General features: G+C 37.0%; 1 protein-coding gene and 1 long non-coding RNA gene across 13 annotated transcripts in view; one reads left to right on the forward strand and one right to left on the reverse strand.

The window, feature by feature from the left end:
- The window catches only part of PTPRM (protein tyrosine phosphatase receptor type M), a 482,524-nt gene that overhangs the window by 403,932 nt on the left and 51,750 nt on the right, over positions 1–26,842 (forward strand). For all 12 annotated transcript variants that reach the window (XM_037380694.1, XM_037380695.1, XM_037380697.1 and 9 more), the window contains 3 exons: positions 17,493–17,580; positions 23,432–23,508; positions 26,335–26,371. In XM_037380694.1, the coding sequence (XP_037236591.1) occupies positions 17,493–17,580; positions 23,432–23,508; positions 26,335–26,371 (202 nt within the window). The remainder of the gene's footprint in view (positions 1–17,492; positions 17,581–23,431; positions 23,509–26,334; positions 26,372–26,842) is intronic.
- LOC119144841 lies at positions 5,269–6,348 on the reverse strand. The gene is made up of 2 exons (XR_005103228.1): positions 6,184–6,348; positions 5,269–5,316 (listed from the first exon to the last, which is right to left on the reverse strand). It is a non-coding gene; the product is annotated as an uncharacterized LOC119144841 (long non-coding RNA).

The raw sequence follows: 26,842 nt of genomic DNA on the forward strand, positions 1-26,842 counted from the left end.
GCTGAAGAAGAGATTGCTCAGGAAAGCCATTGACTGCTAGGAGCTAAGAGGGTATGCTGGAGAAAGATTCACTCTCTATTTGCTCTATTCTTCATACTTTTTTGTAAACGTCTGCTAGTAGTACTGTTATAGAAAAAAGAATGGGTTGTATGGACCTCTGGTTTGACCCAGTATGGCTGTTAACACACATAAGAAGAAGAAAATAAATCAGTGCTTCTGTTTGGTTTGTATATAAAACCAGTGTGATGTGAAATGGTAATTTATTATTTTATTACCTTTTCTTTTTTTTTACATACTGGTAGATGATTTTATAGTACTAACATCACTTCAGTTTATAAAGAACAAAAAGAGCTCTCTTAAGTTAACTAGCATCCTCAGTGTTTTCTAGTTGTTTTACGTTTGTAGCGGTTCTGGTACATTGTCCAGCTGTTGGACTGTGAAATGTAGGGTGATGATCCTGTGAAAGGGAAGAGAAAAGAAGAAATTAAGTTGTAAAATGTTTTTATTTAAAATGCATGTAGCTGCTATGGTAAAGCCTAATCCTTGAGCCTTTATTCTGAGCACTGTCTTATTCTGGAAATAAACTTGTTTACATTAATTAGGCCCTTTCAAAAGAGTCATGTTACTTACAGTGCGTTGAGGTAGTACAGTTAAACTCCTAGTATGGGCAGTAAACCACTTCTGGCCTTTTGCAGAGCTAAAAGGGGATAATTACATGAATTTTGAAATCAAACAGGTTGAGCTTCCAAACCACACCAAAGCATTCGCTTTGGTTTTGCATGGGGAAAACATTTCAAATCTAAGCAAATTTGTTGTCTTGCTGCTTTTGTAGTAGCTTTATATACATTTCAGTTTTACCACTGACTTTTTAATTGTCTCTTCTCCTACAACATTACCAGCTTGAATTTTACATTTTGATGGTTACATTGTGAATGAAGTTTATAGAATCGTCAGTAGCTAGAACATACAAATACGTTTGGATCCAAGGAAAATCACACAAATTGCTCATGCGTTTTATATGTTTAATTGTAGATCTGGTTAGAGATTGACATATTTTCCCTCCATTTGTCAGTTCTTTCACAGCATTTGTGTTTATTTTACTGGTATTTACTAAGCACATGTATCTCTGGCACACAAAGAAAGCTAAAAAGGTCCATGCTATCTGCAGCATTTAGGGCTTCTATAAAGTTTAACTGTTTTATGGATTGCTTTTTATTTCTTGTTACTGAGACTATGTGTTTGTTATTTTTTGGTGACATTTTTTCAAAACACTATGATTCTGACATCAATCGATTTTTAAACATTTCTGAGATAGAAGGACAGCCTAGTTGGGATGCAAATGTCTTTCTTGTTGACATAACTAGGAGTATGTTTTCTTTTTAGCTCCATGTATGCCACAGTGGAATTACCTTAAATATAAAGAATCAGATGGGATCTTTCTAAAATAGCCCTGTTTCAAGAGCCAAGAAACTTTTTTCCCAGATGCACACTGACACAGAGATTTGCTTGTGCTTACTCAATATTTACTCTTATTCCCCAGAAGTGCTCCCTCTTGATAGCAAGAACCTTCCCCACAGATAAAGCTTTACCTTTCGCCCTCCTAGATGTGGGGACCTCACTACTCACCTGCTGACTTCCACATGAGGGGAAGGTGAAAACATCCATAGTCCCGTAGCTATTGCAGGAGTATTTAAAAGACAGAGATAGTGTGGAACAGTGATTGTGCCTTTGGTGGAGGTGATGCTGAACGATATGTAAGGTACACTACAATTTTTGTGTTTCCCTGCTTGGTCCAGCCCAGACCTACCCTGCATCTCTCACCCAGGTTCTGCCATTGCCACCTCCTTCTCCTGAGTGCAGGAGGTGGGAGCGTGGTGGTGGGTGTCCTCCCTAACACCAGGAAGAGTGAGGAGCAGGAAGCGGGCTACATTCCTGCTTTATTCCTTTCAGGTAGCAGCAGTCTCCTTTTCCCCCAGAGAAACAGTGGAGAAGATTTGTTGACTGGGGAGGCCACAGTGTAGAGACAGCTGTGGGAAAGAGTTATGCTGGGGTAGTGATTCTGCGTCTCTGGGACTGAGCAAGGAAAAGGTCACCTGGTTATGCGTCCTGTTTCCCCCGTTTTGCAGACTAGCAAGTGCCAGAGTCCCTGGAAACCTGACTGACTAATCTAGAAGTTTAATAGTAACACCGTTTTTTTGGTGTCATAAAAGATTTGAATGGTTCTACTCATATGACTGTTTTAGTGTGGAGGAACAGTGTGTTGGAGTGCTCAAGCTTAGTAGTGGAATAATTCAAAAAAATCAAAAAAAGGCTTCTTTCCTATCTATTTCAATGGAGAAAAAGGGAAAAATACACTATTAAAAGTACTATTTTAACATCACTAGTACATGCCACATTTTAAAGAGCTGAAAATACATGAGCATAAAACAATGAAGTACTCTATTCACCATACAGTTCTGCCTATGCATGGAAAAGTTTCAGCATCTTCCAACAGAAAAACAGAGGAGTTATGTTAGTTTATGCTAAAATGCAAGTTTTATCTGGTATCATATCAAGCATTTGTATTTTGACTGATGTGGCAAGGTTAGATGCCAGCTTTTATGACTAATGAAGTTACCAAGAATGATAACTTACATATGCAGCTACTTAATACAGAAAAGAGCAAACCATAGTTTTTGCGGGTATTGTCTCAGATAGACTCTTAAATATATTCTTAAGGAACTGTCCTGTTTTTTGGATCGCTACTCAGGGACTGGCTGGGCATCGGTCAGTGGGGGGTGAAGAGCTGTATTGTGCATCACTTGTTTTCTTTCTTCCCTTCCCTTTGGATTTAATTCCTCCACTCTCTCCCTCTTTTTCATTATAACTGCTATTGTTATTGTTATTATTGTTTTTTTATTTTATTTTCAATGATTAAATTGTTCTTATCTCAACCCTCTAGTTTTACATTCCATTCCAGTTCTCCTCCCCGTCCATCTGGGTGAGTGGGGAGTGAGCAAGCGGCTGCGTGGTGCTTAATTACCAGCCCAGGTTAAACTGCAACAGGAACTAAGATTCAGCTCACAGAGGTTGACTTGGGCCTGGATTGACAGATCTACACTAAATCCAGGCATCTTACAGCTACTAAAAGGTTTCTCCTGGCACCTTAAGTGTTGTTAGCAGTGGGATACTGGAAGCGTGGGAGAAAAACAGAGTTTAATGGTCACTGAGCTTGAACCGGTTTTACTGTTTTTTCATATCTTACTATCTTGTACTAATTGACTGGTTTTACCAACCCAGTGTCCCAGGAACCTGTTTTGTTTTGGAAGACAACTTTTCTTGTACCTTATGTTAGATCATTCCAGGACATTACTAATTTTGATGCAATTTGGGCCAAAACCTAATTGTAAAGAATACTGTCTCCCACGTCCTGCAAATCACTAGTATAAGGTGTCTTAATCATTGAGCTGTCAGGTAAAATTTCAGTACCACAGTCTGCATTCAAATGACTCCTGTATCTAGCATTAAGAGAATCTGAGATGTTTCTTTCTTTTCAACTGAGGGAACTGAGGTTCTTTAGCCTGGAGAAAAGGAGGCTGAGGGGGGACCTTATCGCTCTCTACCACTACCTGAAAGGAGGTGGTGGTGAGGTGGGTGTTGAGTGTCTTTTCCCTAGTAGTAAGGACAAGAGGAAATGGCCTCAAGTTGCACCAGGAGAGGTTTAAGTTGGATATCAGGAAAAATTTCCTCACCAAAAGGTTTGTCAAGCATTGGAACAGGCTGCCCAGGGAGGTGGTTGAGTCACCATCCCTGGAGGTGTTTAAAAGACATGTAGATGTGGCACTTAGGGACGTGGTTTAGTGGTGAGCTTGATAATGTTAGGTTAATGGTTGGACTTGAGGATCTTAAGGGTCTTTTCCAACCTAAATGATCCTATGGTTGTGAGGGTGCACTCTGCCCCATCATACAGGTCATTAACGAAGATGTTAAACAGGATTCAATCCAGTATTGAGATCCCTAACGCTCCAGCTATACTCCCTACTGTATGTTCTCCCTAGTACTCCAGCTGGAAGTCCAGTCGCTGCTGAGCTGACTTCTCTGAATCTCGTATCAGTACATCTTCCCATCTTGTTTAAATGGTGTTTTGTTTTAAAGTTGGAACTTCCACCAAATGTCAGGAGAGGAACACTTCAGTGCCAAGCTACTCTTTTCCATCTAGCTCTCTCTTCATCATTTTATCTGGTTCCCTTGGCAGAATTTGGCACATAGAGTCGAATAATACTTTTAATAAGAAATCTGATAAATATGGACTTTATTGAATTATTTTAAACAACTAGTAATCGACTTAATGAGAGACAGATGCCTGGAATCTTTGTATTGTCTTGTAAGGGAAATATTTATATAGAGACTCAAATTTTAAAAAGTTTTGTTTTATGGAGGGATGCAGAGAATAAAGGCATCTGCGGCTATTCAACAGAGCTTTCATAATGTTGGCTTGCCTCAATTAATCTAGCTTTAGTGCAGTGTTCTAATGAAAGGAAATGTAGAATAAAAATGTAGAGCTGCAATGTATATGAATCTTGAAATGTCCACGGAGAGCTGATAAGTTGCTATATTTTGCTCAGTTTATGCAAAAGAGAAAATGAAGAAGCAAATTGCAAAACCCAAAAATTATACATCAAGTCGTTAAATCTCAATCTTCATTACTGAAGAATTGTTTAGATACACAGCAAGATCAGAATCTGAACAAAAGAGTAGCTAGGTGACATGTTCACAAGGGCCCTGCACATCAGGAAAAAATCCACAGAATAATGTCATGGGTGTGGTCTAAGTGCAGAACTATGATTACTCCTTTTCTTTTCTTAAAGCTGTGAATGTAAACAATATTTTGCACTATTTCTTCTCTGTGACTAATGACTTTTTTTATTTTTTATTTCACAATCCATTTTTTGGTTTTTTATTTCACAATCCATTTGTGTTACGTGGTCTTTGTAACTGTTAGCTCTCTTACTCCATAAACAACTTACCTTCATATTCTCACCATATTGTCCTTTAGAAAAAAGACTGTCCTGTCAAACAATGGCACTTTTCTTCCTTTTTTTTAAATTTTTTTCCCTCCAATCTGTTTTCTGTGAATATTACATTCAGTTCATTATTTTGCGAAACTATGATGGTAAGATGCTACCAAACCAGAGTAGAAGAGGCATCCTTGTTGCATACCTGCCCAGTAGCTGGTGGCACCCAAATTACCATCTCTGTCATTACAGCTGTAGATTGATTTTTTTTCTGTTTGTCCAATACTTATTTCATTTGCAGAGTATATTCTCTGAACGTATGCTGTGTGAGTGATAGAAGGAAGAAGAGACATTTGCACTGGGACATTCAGAGATCTCCATTGTATTCCACAAGTTCAGTACAAGTTTAGAAGAATCCTCAAAGCTCTTTGAAAGTTTCTTTCTTCTGCATCAGGAACGTACTAGCTGATTACATGGAAGTAGAACTGGGCAATCCAAATGTCCATTGATAAGTTCCCGTGGATACCTGCTGTAGTGAAACTGTCACTTGTGTATGGTATCTTTGTACTTCTCATTCACAATATACTAGTACCATGTATCTGATATTTGATTAATGATGCAGAAGTGGTTCTCAAGTGACAGCGTTCAGGGACAGCAACTCCTTTTGCCCCTCCCTCATTGTTAACCCAGAGTACTTCTACTTTATCTATTAGCTGAGTCTGGGTCATTTGAGTAGCCTGTGGGGAAAAAAAAAAAATATATATATATATATGAAATATATAATCCTACGTATTATATATTTAAATAAACTGCCTGGTTTTAAATTTCTCTTGGAATTAGAAAGTGCTGCATATACATTTTGAACATCAAAATATGTTAATCCAGTTTGGTGAGCTGCTGCTTTTCATTACTGTGCCTAACCATACTCTCTGTTCTAACAAGTAGTCTTGGGGCTGTGTTGAAATGCTGCTGTCTGTCGATGTACAGTGAGCATGCTAAAAATGACTAGGTTAACAATTGACAGCAACACTTGTCATCATTGTCAATCCCATTACTACCACTACTGGTTTTATGTTGATTATCTTTATATATTCTTCAATACTCTATTATTCTTTCAGCAGTTTCTCAGAGAGGTGTGGAATCATCTAAGACCAACACCTTTTTTTTTTTTTTTTCAGTTTTTACTTACCCACTCCTTTCCAGTAAGTGTTTAGTTTTCCAAAGGGGTGATGATGGGCAGGTAGCAATTATAAAGTGAAAGCCTGCAGAGGGATGTCTGCAAAAAGGAAACAGAGCTTTAAAAAGCCAGAGACAGAAGTTTTGAGTAGCGAAGTAGTGGGAGCTCCCATCGCTGTGGAAGCACTCAGTGGCTCTACTGTGACCCATTACTGCTCTCCCCTGAGCAGAACAGCATAGCAAATGATAGTCACAGGGGCTGGATGCTGGCCAGGAAAAGTAGGAAGTATACACATAGCTTTAGAGAGAAGATGATCTTTTTCTTTAGAACAAGGAAAATGCTGGGCTAAAAGTCAAGCCTAGAGGAATGAATAATTTGTCTTTATATATGCTAGCAAAGTGTATTTGCAAACAAGCAAAGCAGACATCAAGGCACCAAAGTTTCCTGCTAAGGTCAAAAAAAAGTAATGAACCAGCACAATGAAGTGTTATCCTTTTTTTGAAAGGGCACTGCAAGTAGACCCTTATCTACTTTAGCCTACCCTACTACCCTTACTTCCCTTGAAAAGTACTATCTTATCCACTAGGAAAAACAACAGTGTGAAAAATATTTGTGTTCCATCTGTACATGCCAGTGTATTCTGGCTTTTATCTTGTAGCTTAATATGTCAGTGTCACCCTGTAGCAGAATTAAAATCTTATTATGTGAGCTTTGTTTCTTTCTTATCTTCTATCCAAACTATATTAACTAGAGCGGCCTAGATACACTCATGAAAACCCTTGAGGCTCACTTAGTGAGCAAAAACTGAGGGGTGCTTTATCACTTCTGAAAGGTTAGATCAGCTGTGTGTACATTACAGCTTGTAAAGATAGGAGGAGTTTTGTTCACTTTTCAGATTCAACATTTGCCTTTATTTCATTTCCCCATGTGCTGTTTTCTGTTGCTTCAGGGAATTTTATTACGTTCAAGGCTTTTCCAAATTGTGTGGTTCTAAATCAGAAAAAAGCTTGCCTTTACAGGGGATTTGAAGATGCTGTCAGGTTTTCTATGGTTGGGTCAGCTGATAATATAAACAGTCATGCAGTTCTTGTGAATTCTGAGCTCAGTGTACTGTCTCAATTACAATGATTTATTCAGATAACATCAGGCAAAAATATTACTGGATTAGCTAGAAATGTGTCAGAAGTCGCCTTTCTTATCAGTGTATGTGTCCACCAGTTCAACGCTGATCACCTTTCTTTAGAAAAAATCTCCAGCAAGCAGATGGCAGAAGTGCACATGTATTAAATAAATACTTCAAACAATGTACTTCCTCAAAGAGGAAGTCCCAGACTTCAGTGCCAGTCAAGTCATGAAAAGAGTATTTTGCCATGGAAAGTATTTCCACCTAATTGAGAAAGTTTCTTGGAATCCTTAAGCCTTATTTTGTGCATTACATAGCATAGATAGGCAATGAGTGGAGTAGCTCTCATCAGTCAGTACATAAAACATGAGTGAACAGAAAATTGACTCCAACACAAAGCTTACTACTTCAGTTAAATGCACACTATTGAGATTTTTTTCTGATGACTGAAAAAATGTTTGTGTCTTTTCTTCTCCCGTCTCTCCCTCTCATTTCCTTGTTCTCTGTATTTTTTATTTTAATTTCTTTTCTCTTTTTTTTTCTTTCTTGTTATATTTTAAATCAGTTGCAAACTCTTCTTTTTACTGTAGGGAGGAAAAAAATCTGTAGTTCTTGCCTACTTCTTTCATAGCACATTGTATCCTTATATTTTAAAAATATTTATTATTATTATATTATCATATATAATGTTATGTTAATATAACAAGTAATATTTTATAAGCATTTAAATAACATTTCATTAACTCTTTAAAACAATTCCCTGGGACAAACTTTTATTATTTATAAAGTAAATCAAATATCATAATGCTAATCTTTAGGAGGAAGAACAGGTTAGACTCAGAAGAGATACTTAAATCGTCTAATTAGTTTTTTGAATAAAAATTTAAATTGTACAAAAAGATCCCAAATAATGTTCTCAAAGCTCTAAGGTACCTAAAAACTCTGTAGAATCCATTAGCCTGCTAACATTCTGAGTTCAACAGAGAAAATCTAGGGGGGATGTAATTCTGAGTTCTAAGTAGTACTGTGGAAGGAATGTTTTGCTTGGCAGAAAGGCACGTGAAAAAGAGTTTCTTGATTAAAAGTTGGAAACAAGAAACAATAAGAGACAAACACACAGTTTTCCCAATTCTAAGAGAGTAGCGATGCAGACGTACAGACAGCCTTATGTAAATGTAAGTAACTCCAAACAGAGGGAAAGGAAGTAAGACGCAGAGTTGCAGCCAAGGAGGGAAGAGGAGTTGGAGGAAACCGCTGCTAGGTAGAACAGGATAGCATTTCCTTTCTTCTGCAAAGCTCATTCAACAGGCAGTCTCAAGGAGTCTTAGCAAATAGGGCAGATCTGTAATGCAAAAAATTAAAGCTTGTGGCATCATTAACAGCAATATTGCAACTTGTTTAGTCTGGAAGTTCCAGGGTTCTGTCATTGTGGCTACTTGTAAAACAACTGCAACAGAAGAGCACCAAAATTTACCCCTGTGACATTGGAAAAAGGAGTGATTGCACTGATAATTTGGCAGCCGATAGCTGCTTTGGATTCCTTATACTCTAATACAGGAAAGTCAGGTAAGTTTTCAATGATGGGGGCAAAAGAGGTACATTATCATCATCATCATGAGCAGCAGCAGCAGCAGCAATAATAATAATAGTGTTGTTAAATTCCCTGAAATAGATCAGAGTTAGGTGATTGTAATGGTAACTCGGATACCTGCATTAGTTCACAGTTGATATCTCTGCCTTCACCCAATATCTTAAGATACTTCTCCTTTTTGGACTCATTCAAACCATGTCATACTGCTCAGGCTGAATAATTTTCCTTCTGTCCACATCATTTGAGATATTTACATGTTAACTTTCAAAAAATAGTATAAAAAAGTTAACTTAGAATTTATCTTAAAACGCTTATCCACACATTCAGTGCACTATATGTAACTTTGAGTCCCTCCCCTTTTGCATAAGTCATAGAATCACAGAATCATAGAATTGTTTGTATTGGAAGGGACCTTAAACAGCATCTAGTTCCAGCCCCCCTGCCATGGGCAGGGACACCTTCCACTAGACCAGGTTGCTCAAAGCCCCATCCAGCCTGGCCTTGAACACTTCCAGGGATGGGGCATTCATGGCTTCTGTGGGCAACCTGGCCCAGTGTCATGCCACCCTCACAGTGAAGAAATACCTGTGTCTTGGTAAGGAGGAATTCTCATTAAGAAATAAATAACTCTGCAGCATCTTTTACTCATGTACTGTGCAATTAAGATGTGTAATTACATCCTTCAGAACAACAAAGGGAGAAAGCAAGGAGATAGCAGAGTTACTGAATAATAAAGCAGATAATTTTGTTCACAAAAGGATGGATAGTGCCTTTGTGGTGATCAATGTCTTTCTGTATTTACCCAGAAGAGGTTTCCTATCAAAGGGCAGAAGTAGTTGATATTCAGCATAGTCTGTGTTCGTTCACTTCATGTTTACAGACATTATAGTCATGAGTGTTGGTCAAGTTCACTGTCATCTTGAAAACGTACAAGGCATGATAGCTGTGAACAAAACTTTTAATTATGTATTGTGTTAAAAGTTGGGTGGTGAAATAGGGAGGTATGAAAATCCCACATACTGTACATGAAAACTATTCATTAAATCTTCCAAAATCAGGAAATTTATTTTCATAAGAGGGAATAAGCACTACTTGAGACCAACTTTTTTTTTTTTTTTTTTTTTACACACAATTTGAAAATAATATAACCTGCACATTAGTTGCATTGTAAGTGTGCATATTGTACCCAGAGGGTCCTTTCTATAAAAAAGGGATCATAAAATCCCATCAACATACCATATTTTTCTGCTGGAGATAAATCAGCAAGATTAATGAGGTTAAGTTAGTGCTATCTGGTATGCCAGGGGATAAGTTTCTAAATTAGAATTTTAATTGTATGTTCTATTGCAGTCCTCTTACTAATTCACATTTCACCATATATCTAAAATCTTTCCTTATATGGAAGTCTTAAAGAATTTTAAAGGAATGAAAGTAATAAGTTTTTAAAACTTAAGTAGGTAAAATGGAAATTACTCTGAAAGCCTATAGAAACTAGGTTATCTTTCAAATTTTTAGACCAGTCTGCAGAATCTATAAAGATTTCTACTCCTGCTGTTAAATCTTAAAAGTGAACTTCAGATGTGGCAGTGTTAGATGCTGAGATAATAAATGACATCAACAGACCTCATAAATAGGTTGGTTTAAGAAATACATGGAAAGTAATTCTTTGTTAGTTATTATAGAAGTACTCCATGACACTCTTTTGCAGTAATTGTCATGGTTTGAGACCAAATGACAGCTGGTCATTAGAAACTAAATGTACTCAGCTACCAAAATACCTCAGTCACAGATACATGCAACTTTACAAATTGCACAACTTTGCTGTTCCACGGAAGAGATTCTGCAGGAGAGAGGACTCAGTCCAGGACAGAGTTGGGTGGCTCTGCGCGGTGGTTCCAGCCATACCGTGTGTTCTCCTACAGTGTCTCTCAGGAGCCTCCTTCCTTGTCCTCTGGATCCTCACCCCTGTAGAGGAACAAAGCTGGGTTAATTGGCATTGATAATATACAACCGTGGGTTGGCTTCAGGGGCAGCGGGTTGGCCGAAGTAGATAAGGTGCAGCTGTGGCTGGTTAAGTGAAGTGGTTGAGAGTCAATGAAGAGAGAGCAGCTGAGAAAGAAGCAAGAGAAGAGAGAATGCATGCCCTGGATAAGGCGAGATGAGGAGAAGGCAGCTGAGGGACTGGCATGAAGAGTATGCTGGTATGAGCTGGTAAAAGACCTTGTTGCAGCTTTATAGTTTTGAGAGTGCTGTGACACTCCCCAAGTAAGCCAGGACACTCAGATACAGGGCTGGGTAGAAGATAGTACTGAGTTCTTAAATTCTTGTTCAAATGCACTTGGTACCTGAAAACTAGCTCTTGCCATGGCTGGTACTCGTGATCTGCTATTCCTGAAGGTGTGCAACACTTTCACAACTTTCACAGTGACAGACAAGTCACCTTCACTTGCTACTTCTCTATTATAGCTATGTTTCTCCCGTCTCCTATAGCGCTAACTAAATTTCATGTGCATTTGCTAACACTCTTGTCATCTAGAGATAACTCATGGCAACCACTACAAATACCTATGTCATTAAAGATACTACACCAAAGCAGTTCAATCATTTTAATATGTTTTCATTATGAAGCTATAGCTTGACTAGACTGGCCAGCTGTCCAGAGAGTACCAAGGCCTGTGACTTTAAAAATACAAATGTATTAGAAAATTCACTAATTGAAAGCATCTTGCTGCTGAAAAATGAGCATACCAATACAATGACAGAATTAGTACCAGATTTTGTCTTACCACATGGTTTTAGTCCTTTTGTTTTTTTGAAAATCGAGTGGTAAATCGTGCTGCAGTTAGTTACTGGAGGAGGTAATGTTTCCCCTCCCATTTCAACATTTAATGGAGGCAGTGACTATGATGTTTAGTGTCTCAAAAGACCAGAAGGACTTTTGCTTTCCTGCTTTTCTTCTCATGTCTAATGTAGACTAACCTAAATGCACCTGCAAAGGAAAAGATTGTTTCCTACCTCTGGCTATGCAAGCCTTTATGAAGGATGCTGCTTGCTCTTTTTTTTTTTTTTTTTTTTTTTTTTACTGTGTATCTGCTTTAACACTGATCTACACTTTTGATCTCACACTCAGAATACCATATGTAAATTATCAGCCTAATTTTTCCAGAAAATTCCAAACAGAATGAGGGAGTTTTGGTGATAACATAACAGTCTGTATTGTGGTTTTTTCTTCCACATTCAGACCGAGGTTACAGTAACACACTGGTAAGTGCTTTATAACTGCTGAAGGCAGTTAACATTGATTGGATAGATTTTCACACTGGCGCTTGCAACAGACAGTTTTCAAGGGCACACATAGTAAATTTTTTTTTTTAATTCCGTTATTTGAAAACTGGACATAATTCTCAGTGATTGAAGCTGACAGAAAAGAAAAAGCTGATGGTGAATATATTCTCTAGTGGCACGCTGTCATCCACAAATGTTTGCAGTGACCAAAGCCATGATTGAAGTAGGAAGAGCTGCTTGCCTACAGTGGGCCATCAGTGAAATCATCTACCACTGCTCACAAACATTTGCAGTGATCTATTACTTGCAGGTGATGCATTTTCAATGATAAAATCTTTCCTCAAAGTGAATAGAAGATTAAAAATGTTGTTGATAGCTTGAAACTCTCTGCACATTTCTTTAACATAACTACCAATGACTCTTCCTTCTTAATTCCTTAACAATCTAAATACTCAGTTATCAACAAACTGAATGTGATTATTTCAATTTTCTGCTTAAAAAAAAAGTTAATATTAAGTAACAAGAACATCCTTACATGCCAGATATTTTGCAGATTCTGAATCCTGAAAAAGCTATGAACTGACAGATTTACTATACTCACAAATCTTGCACTGTTCGTTACACGAGCCTGAACGTCCTTGTCCTCCAAACATTAATGGACTTGCTTAAAGTAAAAGATATATTTACTAGGGGTTTTAAATACAAATAAGAGTCTAATGTGACACTAGGATCTTAACTCAGAGTTTAATGGATGCATTTTTTTCCACCTATAATCTCCACATATAAACTGGACGTAGCAGTAGTAAAGGGTGATACATTTAGGTAAAACTAGTGATGTATCTTCACTGTCCAATTCAGGACATTTTAGGCATCTAATTTAGCTTCAGCTCAAAGGACTTATGGTAGAAATGTACATTTCTTCTGTAGCTAATTGAGCATAGACAAAGACCTCCATTAGGACCACCATCAGTTGTCTGGTCTAGCCTAAAGTAGACATTATGCATAACTGTCTGCATGTAGCTTAAAAACAAATCCAGAGGCTTTTATGACTGAATAGGTCAAATTACTCATTTTACTAGAGTACAGCTTAATCTGATTATCTAGAAATAACAATGGAAAAATGGATGTTATCAGTGGACAAACTTAGGGTCAATTGGGAAAAGCAGACACCATAAAGTGTCAAACATTTTAAAACAAATCCACAAATCAAACTTAAGATTGTTACACAGTGAAATATACATTTCTTTGTACCTGTGAATAATATTCTTGTGTATTAAGTAGGCAGAGCATGATTTATGATGTAATTAACTTCTCATTTCTTTGTAAGAGCTTGCATTTTGTAAATGACATCATAGGACAGTACGCTGTTGTCACTTAGCAACTAAGAAGTGCTTTTTGAAAAAGTTGCTGCTTGGCTTTGGTTTAATAATAAAAATAGTAATTCCACGCAACCTTTTACATTTGTAGATCTTAAAGTGTTTACAAAAATGCATTCTTTTTGCTGTCCTTGATTTGAAGCATGAAAATCTAGGACGAAAAGTGTGTTGCCAAAATTTACAATCAACAGAGGTACAAATTGTATGCTGAAGATCTCAACCCGTTCTCCACATTCCAGCTTCTTCAAACTGCACTTTTATATAGGGCCCTTCCAATATCTTCTGGTCTTACGAATTTTGAAATGAGGAAAGGGAATAATTTTAAAAAATCTGTATTTGCAGTGATTATCTCCCCCTCTCATTTGAGATACTGCAGTTATTTTCTAGTCTGTGATTTAGCCCTTGGCAAATATTTATAATGGAAACCATTGCAGCAATGAGTTCAAGCAAAAACATATTCATCCTAAGATGATCCTGCTGCTGCGTTACTGACCAGTTCTCATGTTGCATATCCAGCAGTTCTGTATAATTCAGGTTTTTTTTCAGAAACTGTTTTATCCTGATTATCGAAATATTTTCTAACAACAGAATGACAATTGACATTGCATATTGAAATGTCTGCTGTAATAACTGCATTGAAAAGTGTTTCATTTTTCAAGTAAATTACAGAGGCTCGGTAGCCAAGGTTTTGTGCGATTTGAGGTAAAGAAATACTTACTTTAAATTATTTCAGAAATGTCCTACACACATTTTTGCTTCCTCATTGCCCTTGCCCAGACATTTGGTGGAACGAAGCTGTTTGTAGGCATATTTCTTCCTAATAGTCCACATTTTTAAGAAACTTTTAAGGATGAATTAGAGTGAATAGTCAGTAAGATAACGTGTGGGCTGCTGTGCAGCAGTCTCTCTGGAGAGTGATATGTCAGGAAAGACATTAAAAAAATTTCTGTAATGAAACGTATATTTCTCACAAGTAAGGAAAGATCTTGACAGATCATCTGTTATGAGGTATCTGCTCTGTTCCTTACTTGTAGGACAAATGGGATTTCTGCTTATAATTCATTGAGGATTATCGTTCTGTTGCGGTTTGTGTAATCGCTGCACATGGGGAATTTAGGAAATGACACTCCAGCTGTCTTTTACAATAACTGTTTCTTTTTATGCTTTTGCACTGTAATACCTTTTCCTTCAAATTATCTTTTCTGTACACTTCTCACTGAAATACCTGTGTGTATCCCAAAATGAATTTAAAAGAAAAATGGATCTACATAAATTACTTCTATTTTCCCTATGTGATAGGTTTCATTTCATTTACTAATTTATTGATAAAAACCCAAAGAAAAAAATATATATGGAGTTCTTTTTCTAGAATACATTTTTAATAAAGAAAGTGAAGTCAATATGCAGTAGCTGGAAACATAAATCTGTCTCCTGGTTTTCATTATTGTGTGAGGTTTGATATATATGTAATCTGAAGAATAGAATTATCTATGTGGCAGACATATTATTAGGAAATATTTTATCTGTAAGGCTCATTAAGTTTATCATTGTTTTCAGAAGTTCCAAACAGGTGGGAGAAATTGAACCTGTACGTTAGCAAATGAGACGTAGACAAGCTGCCCAGCCCACTACATTGCCTATTGTATATCTTCCCTGAATTCAATACCATGCAAATCTTTCCCAGTTGTCTCCAGAGATGTACTTTAATTGATTGGCTTAAAGCAATTTTGTAAAAGTTCATTAGTGGGGCAGGGAGAAGCAAGAAGGCCCTAGGAGTATAAGGGTCCTTCTTATTTCAAGGTGCATGTTTGGAAGCTGTATCAGCAGAACTCCTTGTAACAGCACATGTAACGTTTAGTGAATTAAACCCAAACGCACTTGCTGGATAATGTCTTATGGATCGATTCTGTGAACTAGTCTTTAGTAAAAGGACTGTAAGAAAACTAGAATTCTCTATAGTCTGTCTAGCTGCCTGAAACACAGACTCCTGAGGAAGATACCAGGTCAAGTTTTAGATCAGATGATTGATTAGTTTGTTCTGCCTTTGGAGCTTTGTGGCTGAACATTTCCATCTCTGTTTTGCCTTTAACTATGTTTAATTGTTCACCATCCGGTGTTGTTTGAGAGTAAGCGTGAACTTTGCAAGAAATTGAGACATAGGTGTTTGCCCGTGGAGACCAATTCCTTTTGCAGCTCAGTCGGGCTTGTTACAAAAGTATTTTCCATGCAGCCCGAGTTGAGAGTGCTCCGGAGTGGGAAGGCTTGCTTGCTTTAGATGCCGTTGGCAGATATATAATCAGACAATGATTGGCACCTTTTTGGCAAGCTGCCACAAAGCTGTAAATCATTTTAGGATTTACAGGGTGTCACTTCTCATGGCAACAATCTGCATCTCTCAGAGCCATACCCAATGATGGTATGCCATGATTAAGGAGAAACTTATTTTTATTAGTGGGCTTTAATAATTTCAATTTGCAAACCTTTTGAAATTTTCTAAGGAAGCGTGGAGAGATGAAGGACAAACAAATTGAAGCCTTTTGACAAGGCTTCTGTTTTTCCTAAGTTATTACTTACAAACTTTTTCTAAATAATCATGTATCCCCAGGAGTTTCCATATTGTAAGTGGGGAACCAGCACTCTAGTGAACTTATTAGAAGAAAACTCATTTTAGACACTGAAAGCCCCTGTGTTCCATTGACTTCAGCAAGAGATAAAGGGTTTATTTTTACTTTTATCCTCTTTACTAATGGAAATCATTGAGATTTGAAGAACAATGCATTTCAGGTATGAGGGCAAAGAACAAATGGTAGTCCATTTAATGAGCATTATCTATTTTAAAGCATTCAGAATATGTCGAGGGCTTGCAAGAGGTACAAACTTCCTGAGGTTTTCCCTGTTTAGTCTGGGACTTAGCCTTTTTTGGCTCCTGTTACCAGAAAAGTAAATCATGTACCTTCATGTCCCTCTTGAATCAAAAGATTAAATCTACTGATCATTCTAGTAAAAAGTTCAAAACATGAATCAAGACCAGCCATCATCCTGTTAGAATTCCACTGGTTTCTTTGGCAACTGTGTATTTTTAACATAGGAAAAATATTTCAATACAAAATGATAAAATGCGTCTACATTGTATGACTTACAGAGATACAGTGCATAAATTAAGAAATTGTGCAAATGCTCTTTTAAGCAATGGGACAGATAGGACATAACAACTTGCTTGCTGCCCTTTTGGCAGCTTGTGTGTTTTATTAATGTAAAAATGTATTTTTAGCACCTTCAACTTTCTTATTTACATTAAATTTGTTTACTAGAGCACAGAGGTCAGGTGAATATTAGATTATGTCTTTCACAAAATCACATTATTTTTATTCTCTAACAAAATAATCATCTTGGTGCTATCATAAATTTTGTTTAAAAGAAAGACAGATACTTGCTGATTGAATCCATATTTTTTAAAATGCCTATGTATGTTTAGATCCATGGGGTCATCTGCCAAGAAGTAACTGAAACTTGTGGATGTGTCAAAAATAAAACGTGTTAGTACAGTGTGTAATTCTGCGCTGAAATACTGGAGCAACTCCAACACTGATGATGAAGCTCCTTCAGTCTCATGTGTGTGTATGAGAACTATGCAAAAAATCTGGATAGCACAAACGAAGGACTCTTAATGTTGCAAGCATGCAACTTTGGAAAGCTTTAATAGCACTTCATATGGAAATAATTCTTCTTGCTATTACACAGATAATATGTCAAATTTTAGGTAACACTTGGAGCTATGCATAAACACCATTTGACAGAAGACTCATATTTGTGCTCAATAACAGAATCAGTTAAATGACACTTTAATAACAATACCCGCAAGTACTGTTTGTCTTTCTCCTTGGTTTATCCGTAAGGTAACTGTCGTTGCATGCTTTCCTTAATGTCACTGTCTTTCCTTTTTTAGAGTTTCTTTGAAGGACAGTCTGCACCATGGGATTCAGCTAAGAAAGATGAGAACAGAATGAAAAATAGATATGGGAATATCATTGCATGTAAGTGTTAACACCGTAATTGTGCACTGTGTTAACTTCCCTTCAGAAGTGGATAAGAATGACCACCAGCCTCGGGCTTAAATCAGGGTTATATTCCTCTTCTCTAATTAAGAAGATAAAAGTGAAGTAAGATATTACTGGGGGTTTTTTGAGAAGACTGTCAAATTTAATGCATTTTCTCAACTAGCTTTCTGTATACCTTCCATCCTGTGATCAAAGTTTGGCTAATGGAGAATGACAACTTTAACCAGCACTAGGCTCTAGCGGCTCCTAAACTGCTTCTGGCAGCTTAGTGAAAGAGTATCCATGATCACATTGGCACGTTGAGTCTGGAATCTGGATATTGTAGGAGTGGACAATACTGCTGCTCAAGTATTCTTTAATAACGGTGACAGTTGTCCTGACTTACCATCTTGATGCTAGACAGACTCCAAGGAAAAAGAACAGAATCTGTATGTTTTACTTAAAAATGCCAAGCTTGATAAAGATTAAATGTACTAATAATCAAATAATTTGAGGAGATGATAACATGATTTGGTGAACGACCCCTAGATCTGGTATTATGAGATTGCAGAACTTTGTGGAAAGAGTTGCTGCACATGAACACAGGGGCAGAAAATATATTAAGTTCTGTAAAATTATATTATTATTTACACACTGGTGGTGTTGCACTTGAAGGCTAAGTTGCCAGTGTGTATGTAGGAGATGATCCTTTCCCTGATTGTTCCTTCAAAATCTCAGTTTAAGGTATGAAGCGTATGTGTTTGTGCCAGTCAGACAGAGAACCATGAAGCAGGCATAAGCAGAGAAATAAGCAGTAGTCACAGCATGTCAGAAGTTTGGTAACCATGAAAATGAACAATGGCCTTTAAGGAGGGATCATTTAATGACACTGCTGAAGTTCAGAAATCATGTATAACCCTAGGTACATGGGTCAGCATAGAAGAATAAACAGTGCTGATTGTCTGAACATTTGGAGGACCTTTGGAAGGAGTGTGTAGTGCATATTTATACTGCCTAATTTCAGCATCTAGTCTAGGTGCTTGTCCAGGCACAGATCTATCGAGGTTTCCTCATCAGTGAGCCACATGGACTTGACAGAGCCCATTCAAATGCTTCTGAATCACCACCTGAAGAGGTCCTTTCTGCAGTGCTTGTACAATGAGTCTAGAGAAACCAACTCCTGACTTAGTGACCTACAGTAGATGGTATGAATAGGCCCTTATATCACTGTGGCCTAGCTGGGCTGTGACAGTCTACAAAGAGAAAACAGATGTATAACTTGCTGCAGAAGGAAAACCTGCAAGAAATGCTTGTGGAGGCAGAGGTACGTTAAGCAAGAGGTGGTATCTGCCACATCACTTTGAATGGATGTGATAGTATTGCTGTGTATTTTTGAAGTATACTGTGCTACTTACTGAAAAAAGGAAATTAAATCTTCTAGGGAAATGTGAACATCATGATGAGCTGGAGCATATGCAAAAGAAGATGTTAGCTACATGTGGTTTTGCTTGTCTTCCTCCAAGCAATCTTTAATGCATAACAAACTTGTTACTTTGTGAGGACGTAGCAATACATTAGATGGATGTTATCATTTAAGGAAAAATAGTGAAGGCATAAATAAGAGTACCCAAAAGTTTTATGTTTATCCTTCCTTTATGAAATTTTATTTCCAGTCCAAGCCTATGGCAATAGAGCTTCTCTAGTCAGGTGTACTGTTGTCAGTACCCTCTTTAATGTTGTGTTGGGCGTCTCCTTATACTTTGACACCCTTTGGTTGAAGGAAATAGAGGACTACTAGTACTATATGTCTGAGGGAATGAAATGCTGAGTAGCCAAGGGAAAACAAGTCAAAGATGTTAGATACACAAATCGATGGCAATTACAAGCGATACTGAAGGCTTTCTGAGTGGGCAAATATAACTCAGATAATTTAGATCTCAATTTACTTTTAATGTCCTCAGTATTTAGCAAAGAGAAAGAGTTGGATGGAGTTGTTATCAATAACAATTCCTATTTATGTGACTGTGAAAACACAGACAACACAAGTTAAAATCAAAATCCATTGGAATTAAAGGCAGTATCTTAAAAGAGAGGCTGAAACTGCCCACAGTTTGTCATCTGTTAAATACATATATACAAATAGGGTAGTTACTGTTTAATTATTTCGTGTGTTTTTCTGCTGGATAAATGATGGCTTGTCTGAGAGTCTGAAGTACAGTCTTAGTGGTCCACTTTTTAAAACTTGTCCCAGGTAGTTGTATAAAGTATTTGCTTTAGCTGAAAAGCATTTTACTAAATTGGCCCTTTATGCTATATTTAAGGACTTAGAAATATGATGGTTCAGATGCTACTGACTATGGGTACATGATTATAATGAATGCTTTACATTACTCGAGTGATGTGTGTTTAATTAGCTACAGGTGTGCCCTGCCCACTGTATGAAAGTGGCTACAACTTGTAAGCCACTGTATCAACAAGCTGAATCATGATCACAGTCCAGTCACCCACAGAAAACGTGCTTCTTTTTTACTGAACACAAAAAACTTTGTGTTTTCTCACTAGGAACTAAAACTGGCATGAATCTGCTAAATTAATAATTTTCAATCCATGAAAAATTCTGTTTCTGCCATAATTATGTAGGGTTATGTATGGATTTTGGTAAAACCTATTCGGGTTTCCTCAGGAGAGATCTTGAGGTGATTTCAGAATGGAAGATGTTCTGTATTTATTTTTACCTAACTCAATATTGACTAAATGAGAATATTGATCACAGCTTTTAAAAGTAGCTAAAGATTTTAGGTGAGACCTTTATAAAAGGGTTGCTTTGCAAAGAATCAGCAAGGCACATCCCACGAAAGGGTCATTGGGTCAGTATGTTAATCAACCAGCTGCTCGATGGGCTTGTTAGAGATCACAGTCTGCAGGCTGGCATATACGTGTTGTAGGTAACATAAAATGCTTATATTCATTATCTGTTACCATTTGCTACCAAGACAAATGGATTCTATTGTAACTAATTTTGAAAGCTTAAGTGATCAATGCAAAGTTAAGTTTGATCCCATAATGGAAGGGTATCAAAATAGCAATTAGCTGGAAAAGAGAGTATTTAAAAGCTACCAAAACTGTCAAGAACAGCTGAAGTATAAAGGAAAAAATACCCTAAAAATCTAGACAGTTAACCTAGAGGCTATTCAAGAATCAACACATATGTTGGAAGAATATATGGCTTGTATACCTCTTAGCTTTAAATCTACTTGACATAAGTACAAGCATAGACACAGTAACATTTCTTTATGACGACGAAAGAACTTTTTCAAATTAAGTGTTGCCATGCAGTAAGGAGTTAACTAGAGTTTTCAAATCAATAAAAAAAGAGAGTCACTCCAGCTCCATTGCAAATAAACGCATAGCTATTGAACAATCTAGAATTCCCAAAAACTTAGCTGAGAATGCAGTACTAGACAGGATGATGTGAGAAGAAAAAAGGCAAAAAGACCATAGGAAGATTCAGGTGTGAAGCAACAATTTAGTTTTGCCCAATCCAAAGCAAGAATTATTGCAAGGAAAGAATGGTGTAAATAAAGAAAATAACAAAATAACAGGAAAGGTAAAGAAAAGATACTACTACGTATTATGCAGTTGTATAAATCAGTCATAGAAAAAATGACAGGAAGTTATATTTTTAAGATGTTCCTTAGTGGGAAATTTAGGTTTGTTTTGCCCAATAAGGAATTATTGGTGTGCAAGTCATCAGAGATGGGATTCAGTTGCCTAAACACAGACATGTAGTGCCATTTCAGGTGACCTAGGACATCTGTGTAGAACCAACAAATGTGACAGTACACATGAGAGCTGTTTTATGGCACAGTGGCAGCTGAAGGCTAGGCAGTTATATCCTGGAGTATATAGAGTGGCATGAGGTGCTTGTGCTTAGACAACTGAATTCTGCCCTAAGTGATTCAAGAAATATGAAAGTGGAGATCTTTACTAGCCTGAGTTGTCCTGCTGAGAATGCTTTTAAGGCAATGATACAGGAAATCATGAAAATGTGGACGAAGGCATACCATGGGTCAAAGTAGGCTTGACTTCTGGAGTCTGCTGACTTCAGCAGAAGCTGGATCGGGTCCAAGCAGCAGCCATGACTGGAGCTTAGAAAGTTCCTAATGTAGCATCTTTATTAAGTAAGATGGATTTTTAGAATTAAGGGCCTGTGAGCCGAACTTCTGTTCTGAAGAAACTGGTAAATAGCTTAATTGATCAGAGGCTAGCACAGCACTTGGATAAACATAGCTTGGCAGGTTCAGACCAGCATAGGTTATATAGTGGAGAGTCACATCTCTGTAAATTTTTAGTCTTGGAACAGTGAATGAAGAGACTGAAAAGGCTGACCTGATGAAAATTGATTTGAATATTGCAACATCTTGAGAAAAACTCATCCTTGAAGACTGTCGGGTGAAATAATCACAAGAAAATAGCAAAAATAAGAGCTGTGTGGAACCTAGGGCTGGAATTTTAATTCATTCTGATTTACTATATTTGGTGTAAAACTGTGCCCTTTCTCTCTCCCAAAGGGAATCCCAGAATTGAATGAGGCTCTGAGATCTCTAGTCCCTGAGACTTTGAACATAAGAGAGGATGAAATAAAAATTGCCTCTTCCTTTCCTACTCAGCCATTCAAAATTCTCCTGACTTGTAATTCTAAAACAATATTATTTTAAGAAACGCTTGCCCTCTCCTTCCTCCTCCATAATGTGGGCCAATATTATGCTAATTATGATGGAGCTGGGTTTTTAAGGAACCTCATGTTCTTTCACTCATTTGTCTTTTAGGATTTTAAAGCTAAAAAAATATTCAGAACATGGATGGCAAATTTCAGGTGCTCTAATGCTTATTTACACTTACAACAAAATAATGAAAGTCATGAAGGTCTAGCATCAGCTGCAAGTAATATTAGCTCAGCTAGCAAGCAGCATTCAAAAACAAGAATACACAGGTATCTAATTAGCAAGAGAAACTTGTAAACAAAACAGCAGTAAAGTGGCTATTTACCGTATCTCCAGCCTCAAGATCATGCTCTCAATTTGTTTTAGCAACAGCTCATGCTGCATTCTGGAAAAGCCATTGTGTTTGGTTGCTTTTGAACCAAGAGAAGCATATGAAGTCACAAAGAAGAAAAAGCCCTGTCAGCATACAGACATTATTTTCTAGGGGGGGATCTAGCCTCTAGCGCTTCTTAATAACTGCTGTGGTATCATAAAGAAAATGAGGCAGCTGACAAGAAACAAATTTATGTCATGGTGTTTTGGACTGGAATTTGGAAAATACAGTTGGAAGTATTTGCACATTCCTGGATAGATATAGAAGGCCACAGTGAGCAAAATTCAGTGACAAAGCCATTATCTGTCTGCTTGGGTTTTGCCATTACTTTATTTTGCTTTCTTCCTTAAACATAATGAGTTTTCTTCAGAAACTGTAAGGTGGCAGTATGCCTTGTAAAATGACTTCAGCTTATTTTGAAGAACTGGCAGATGCATTTCTAAATGACTAAACTTTTGACAGCTTAATGTTATTTGTTTTATTGACAAAATGGAGGGGTGTGTCAGGGCAAAAAACATAATTGCAGTGGGTTCCAAGACATTCAGACCGAAAATCAGAGGGATTTGGAAGACCTTATGAGTGACTGAAATGGGGATTAAATGTAGATACAGTTTTCATCAACAACAAAACAAGAAAGAACTTGCAAATGCTGAGGTTTTACTTTGACTTTAAAGCAGTATTTTGATGAAGGCTTTGTTACTGAATGTGTCTTTAACTACTTTTTTTTTCCTCTCCATTTTTCCCATTTCAGATGATCATTCTCGAGTAAGACTGCAGCCCATTGAAGGAGAAACAAGTTCTGATTACATCAATGGAAATTATATTGATGTGCGTATACTGATGGAGTCAACAAACTTAATGTTGTGTTCAGTCAAAGAGAGAGCTGTTATTATTCTCACATTATTCATAATTTGTAATAGATATCACAGCTAATACCAGCTGCTAAACACTGCTGGAAAACACTGTCTTTGGAAGCTAGGTGTACACTAAAGGGAAAAAAAAAAAAAAAAAAAAAAAAGAAGCCTTGAAGGTTTTGTCAATAAGCAAATGAAGAGTCATTTCCTCCAAATGCCACTAGACTGAAACCTTGCCAGCAACACTATGGCTACTTTGCTGGTGCTTATATGGGCTAACAAAATGTTATTTTCACTTTCTGTCAACAGCTTGGCATCATTCCACATTTAAAAGGAAGCTGTTTGCATATTAATGTGACAAAACTCTGTAATGCCTAATGCAGAGATTTGCAATCTCTTGTCATCTCTGCACTTTTAAGTCGCCTTCAAAGTATATTCTGCAGCTGTTAACCAGTACTTCTAATGCAAGCAAGACATTTCATTAAATATGTAGGCTGTTTAATTATTGAAGGTGGCTTCTTTGTTCATTCTGCATCATGTTAACTTAATGTTTTACATTAGAATAAATTCTTTAAGAGACAAGGTGTTTTTGGTTAAAAGAATGAACTGAAATGTAGAATTGAAAATTGCTACAAAGTCAATACTATTTAAAGTCAGAAATCTATGGATAGCAAAGATAATTTTATTGTTTACATGGAGTGCTAGATATTAGGCCAAGTAAAACAAGTGTTGCTTCATAGGAATCTGTGTCTACTAAAGATTTCTTGTTCAGCAGTGTCATCATTAAAAAAAATGGTGTCACAGTTTACAGTTCAGATTTAATCACCAGTATGAAACAGGAATGTAACAGATGTTTTTCTCAGAGTATGGAGGAACTAGAGCTATACATGAGAAGTAGGTACTTTAGTTGTAACAACCTGAAGTAGAAAGTTGTAACTTTCTGAAGATACCTCCTTCTATTGATATTTATTAGCATGTTCAAGAACCATTAAGTTAATCTCAGTCCCCTTCTGTTTGAAAGAATAGCACAGTCACCAAAAGGTAAAGCCACATATGGAAATATACTTAGATATTTTTCAACTCTGAAGGGAGTAATTTGTCAGGAAAGGAATGAGAAAGTTCACATTGGGGACCAAGATTTGAATTTACATTCACACTTTCTCCAACATTCAGGATTGTTTTCATTTTAGGCTACTAGTATGTTCTTGTGTCAGTTTTTGAATTGACTCTAAAATATTAAAAGATGTGAGGAATAAGGATTTGAACCATACAGTCTCATTTAAAATGTGGGTAAGAGAGCTGCGTGGCAGCCATTTTTGCTTATGGAAGTACAAGAGGATGGAGAGAATGTGGCCCTGAAAGAAACAATGGGAGAGAACCAAAAAATTCTGTCCCTCATCCTCAGCAAATGGCTTCATTGCAAAGCTTGGAGGACTGCAGACATCTTCCAAAGACAACTTGTACTACAAAACACAGCATTTTTTGTTCTTAATCTTGCTAGTCAGGTTTCCATTATAAATACTTGGGGTTTTTGCTACAGAAGCAGCTGCAATTTTACTCTTGCATGCGGTTATTAGTACAGTTGTCATGTTGTCAGATTAAACATGTTAATAAAGGAATAGCACCGTCACAGAAACTATGAAATTTTCTTGGATAAAACAGAAAGAAGCAAGGGTTATGCTGTATTTTTCCAATACGGTTTTTCATGGGGAATCAAAATTGTTTGTTCGCAGCCACTAGGGATATTAGACAACATATGGGAGAAAAAAAATCAACTCTGTAGCTATCTGAACACTTCTCAGTTCACAGACTTCCAAATTTTGCTTCAATGTCATGTAAAGGGATCTATTCTGTAATTCATGTTATTCTTTCTGTGATATTCAAGGTATCTTCAGTTGTTTTGAGTCTTTCCCACCTTGCATCACTACAGTGCCCCTTGCACTTTTACAAAGAAATTGCAATGGCATGCAAACTGCAGCTTTAAGTTCTTCCCGTTGATGATTGACAGCACATCCTAACCACTATTAAAAGATCAACAGTAGTATAACTGAATTTATCAATGTACTAATGCATGAACTAAACCTTTGTGACACTCCCATCACATCAGAAACTCGAATACTATAGAAATTATATTGTTCTATGTTGGCAACCTATTCAATGTTGCAGAGATTCCAAAGAATATTAGTCTTTGTTGCATGGCCAGCTTGTGATTAAGTTGCTCTTGTCATCAGACAAACATAGGATTGTTTTATGTTCCTCCTATGTAGATGTGAACAAATATATTCATACCAAACCATTTAGTCAAATAATTTACCCTCCTTTTTACTGTTCGGAAGTGAAACATAAACAAATCACAGCGGACAGAGTGAACATCCCCCCACCCTTCCCCAGGCTGAATGCAAATCTAGCATTCTTTAGCTGTTAAAAAAGGAATAGGCTTTGCACTCAACAGCAGTAGCTTGGAGGTATATCTCGGCCTCCATGAGCATCTGATGCCATTAGTTGCAAGTGCCAGAGAGGATTTCATGCTGTTCATTTTCAGCAGAGCCAACAAGGGACTGAAAGAACATATTACTTCTGTCCCCTAATGTACAACACTGTAACTTAAATATCTTGCAGAAAACACATTTGCTTCTTGTTCCACTTCTGCCTTGCCCTTACCCCACTGGAAAGAACTTTTGCATATAATACATTATCTGTATTGTTGTGGTTTTTACTCAATACTACTCTAAATGAAGTTTCAGTAATAGCAACATAGCCAAGGTGTACATTGCTTATTTTTTTTTCCGATTTATTTTAGGGTTATCATAGACCAAATCACTACATTGCTACACAAGGTAAGTTTATCACCTTTTCTTTTTTGTTATGTGAGGCTAAGAGGTTTTGGTACTTGGATTATGGTTTATACCATATGCATTCTTGCAACAGTCAATATCCAGGACAGAGTAAACTCAATCACTTAGGCAGAAGTAAGCAAACTAAATTATTATCTACTTTTTAGGTATGTCAAGTAAGCAGTCCTTTACCTTTGTGTTCAGATAGGTTCTGAGTAGAAAAGCAAAATATATCCTTTTACTCAACATGTTTTTACTCATGAAAAAAGAAATAAGCCATGGCAGAAATATTCAGTAAACTTTTCAGAGAGACAACAGTGTCATGAAAATGTATGTTCTGTTAATTGTTCAATGATAACTAGGCTTCAGGTCCTTAAAATACAAATCACTTCAGTTAGCAAGTTTTAGTGGAGGACCCAAAGAGATATTATGCTTGCAGTGGGATTCTTCAAAGGGATCTAAACAGACAATTTT

This window comes from Falco rusticolus, chromosome 3 (assembly GCF_015220075.1).
Source record: "Falco rusticolus isolate bFalRus1 chromosome 3, bFalRus1.pri, whole genome shotgun sequence".
Taxonomy (NCBI): domain Eukaryota; kingdom Metazoa; phylum Chordata; class Aves; order Falconiformes; family Falconidae; genus Falco; species Falco rusticolus.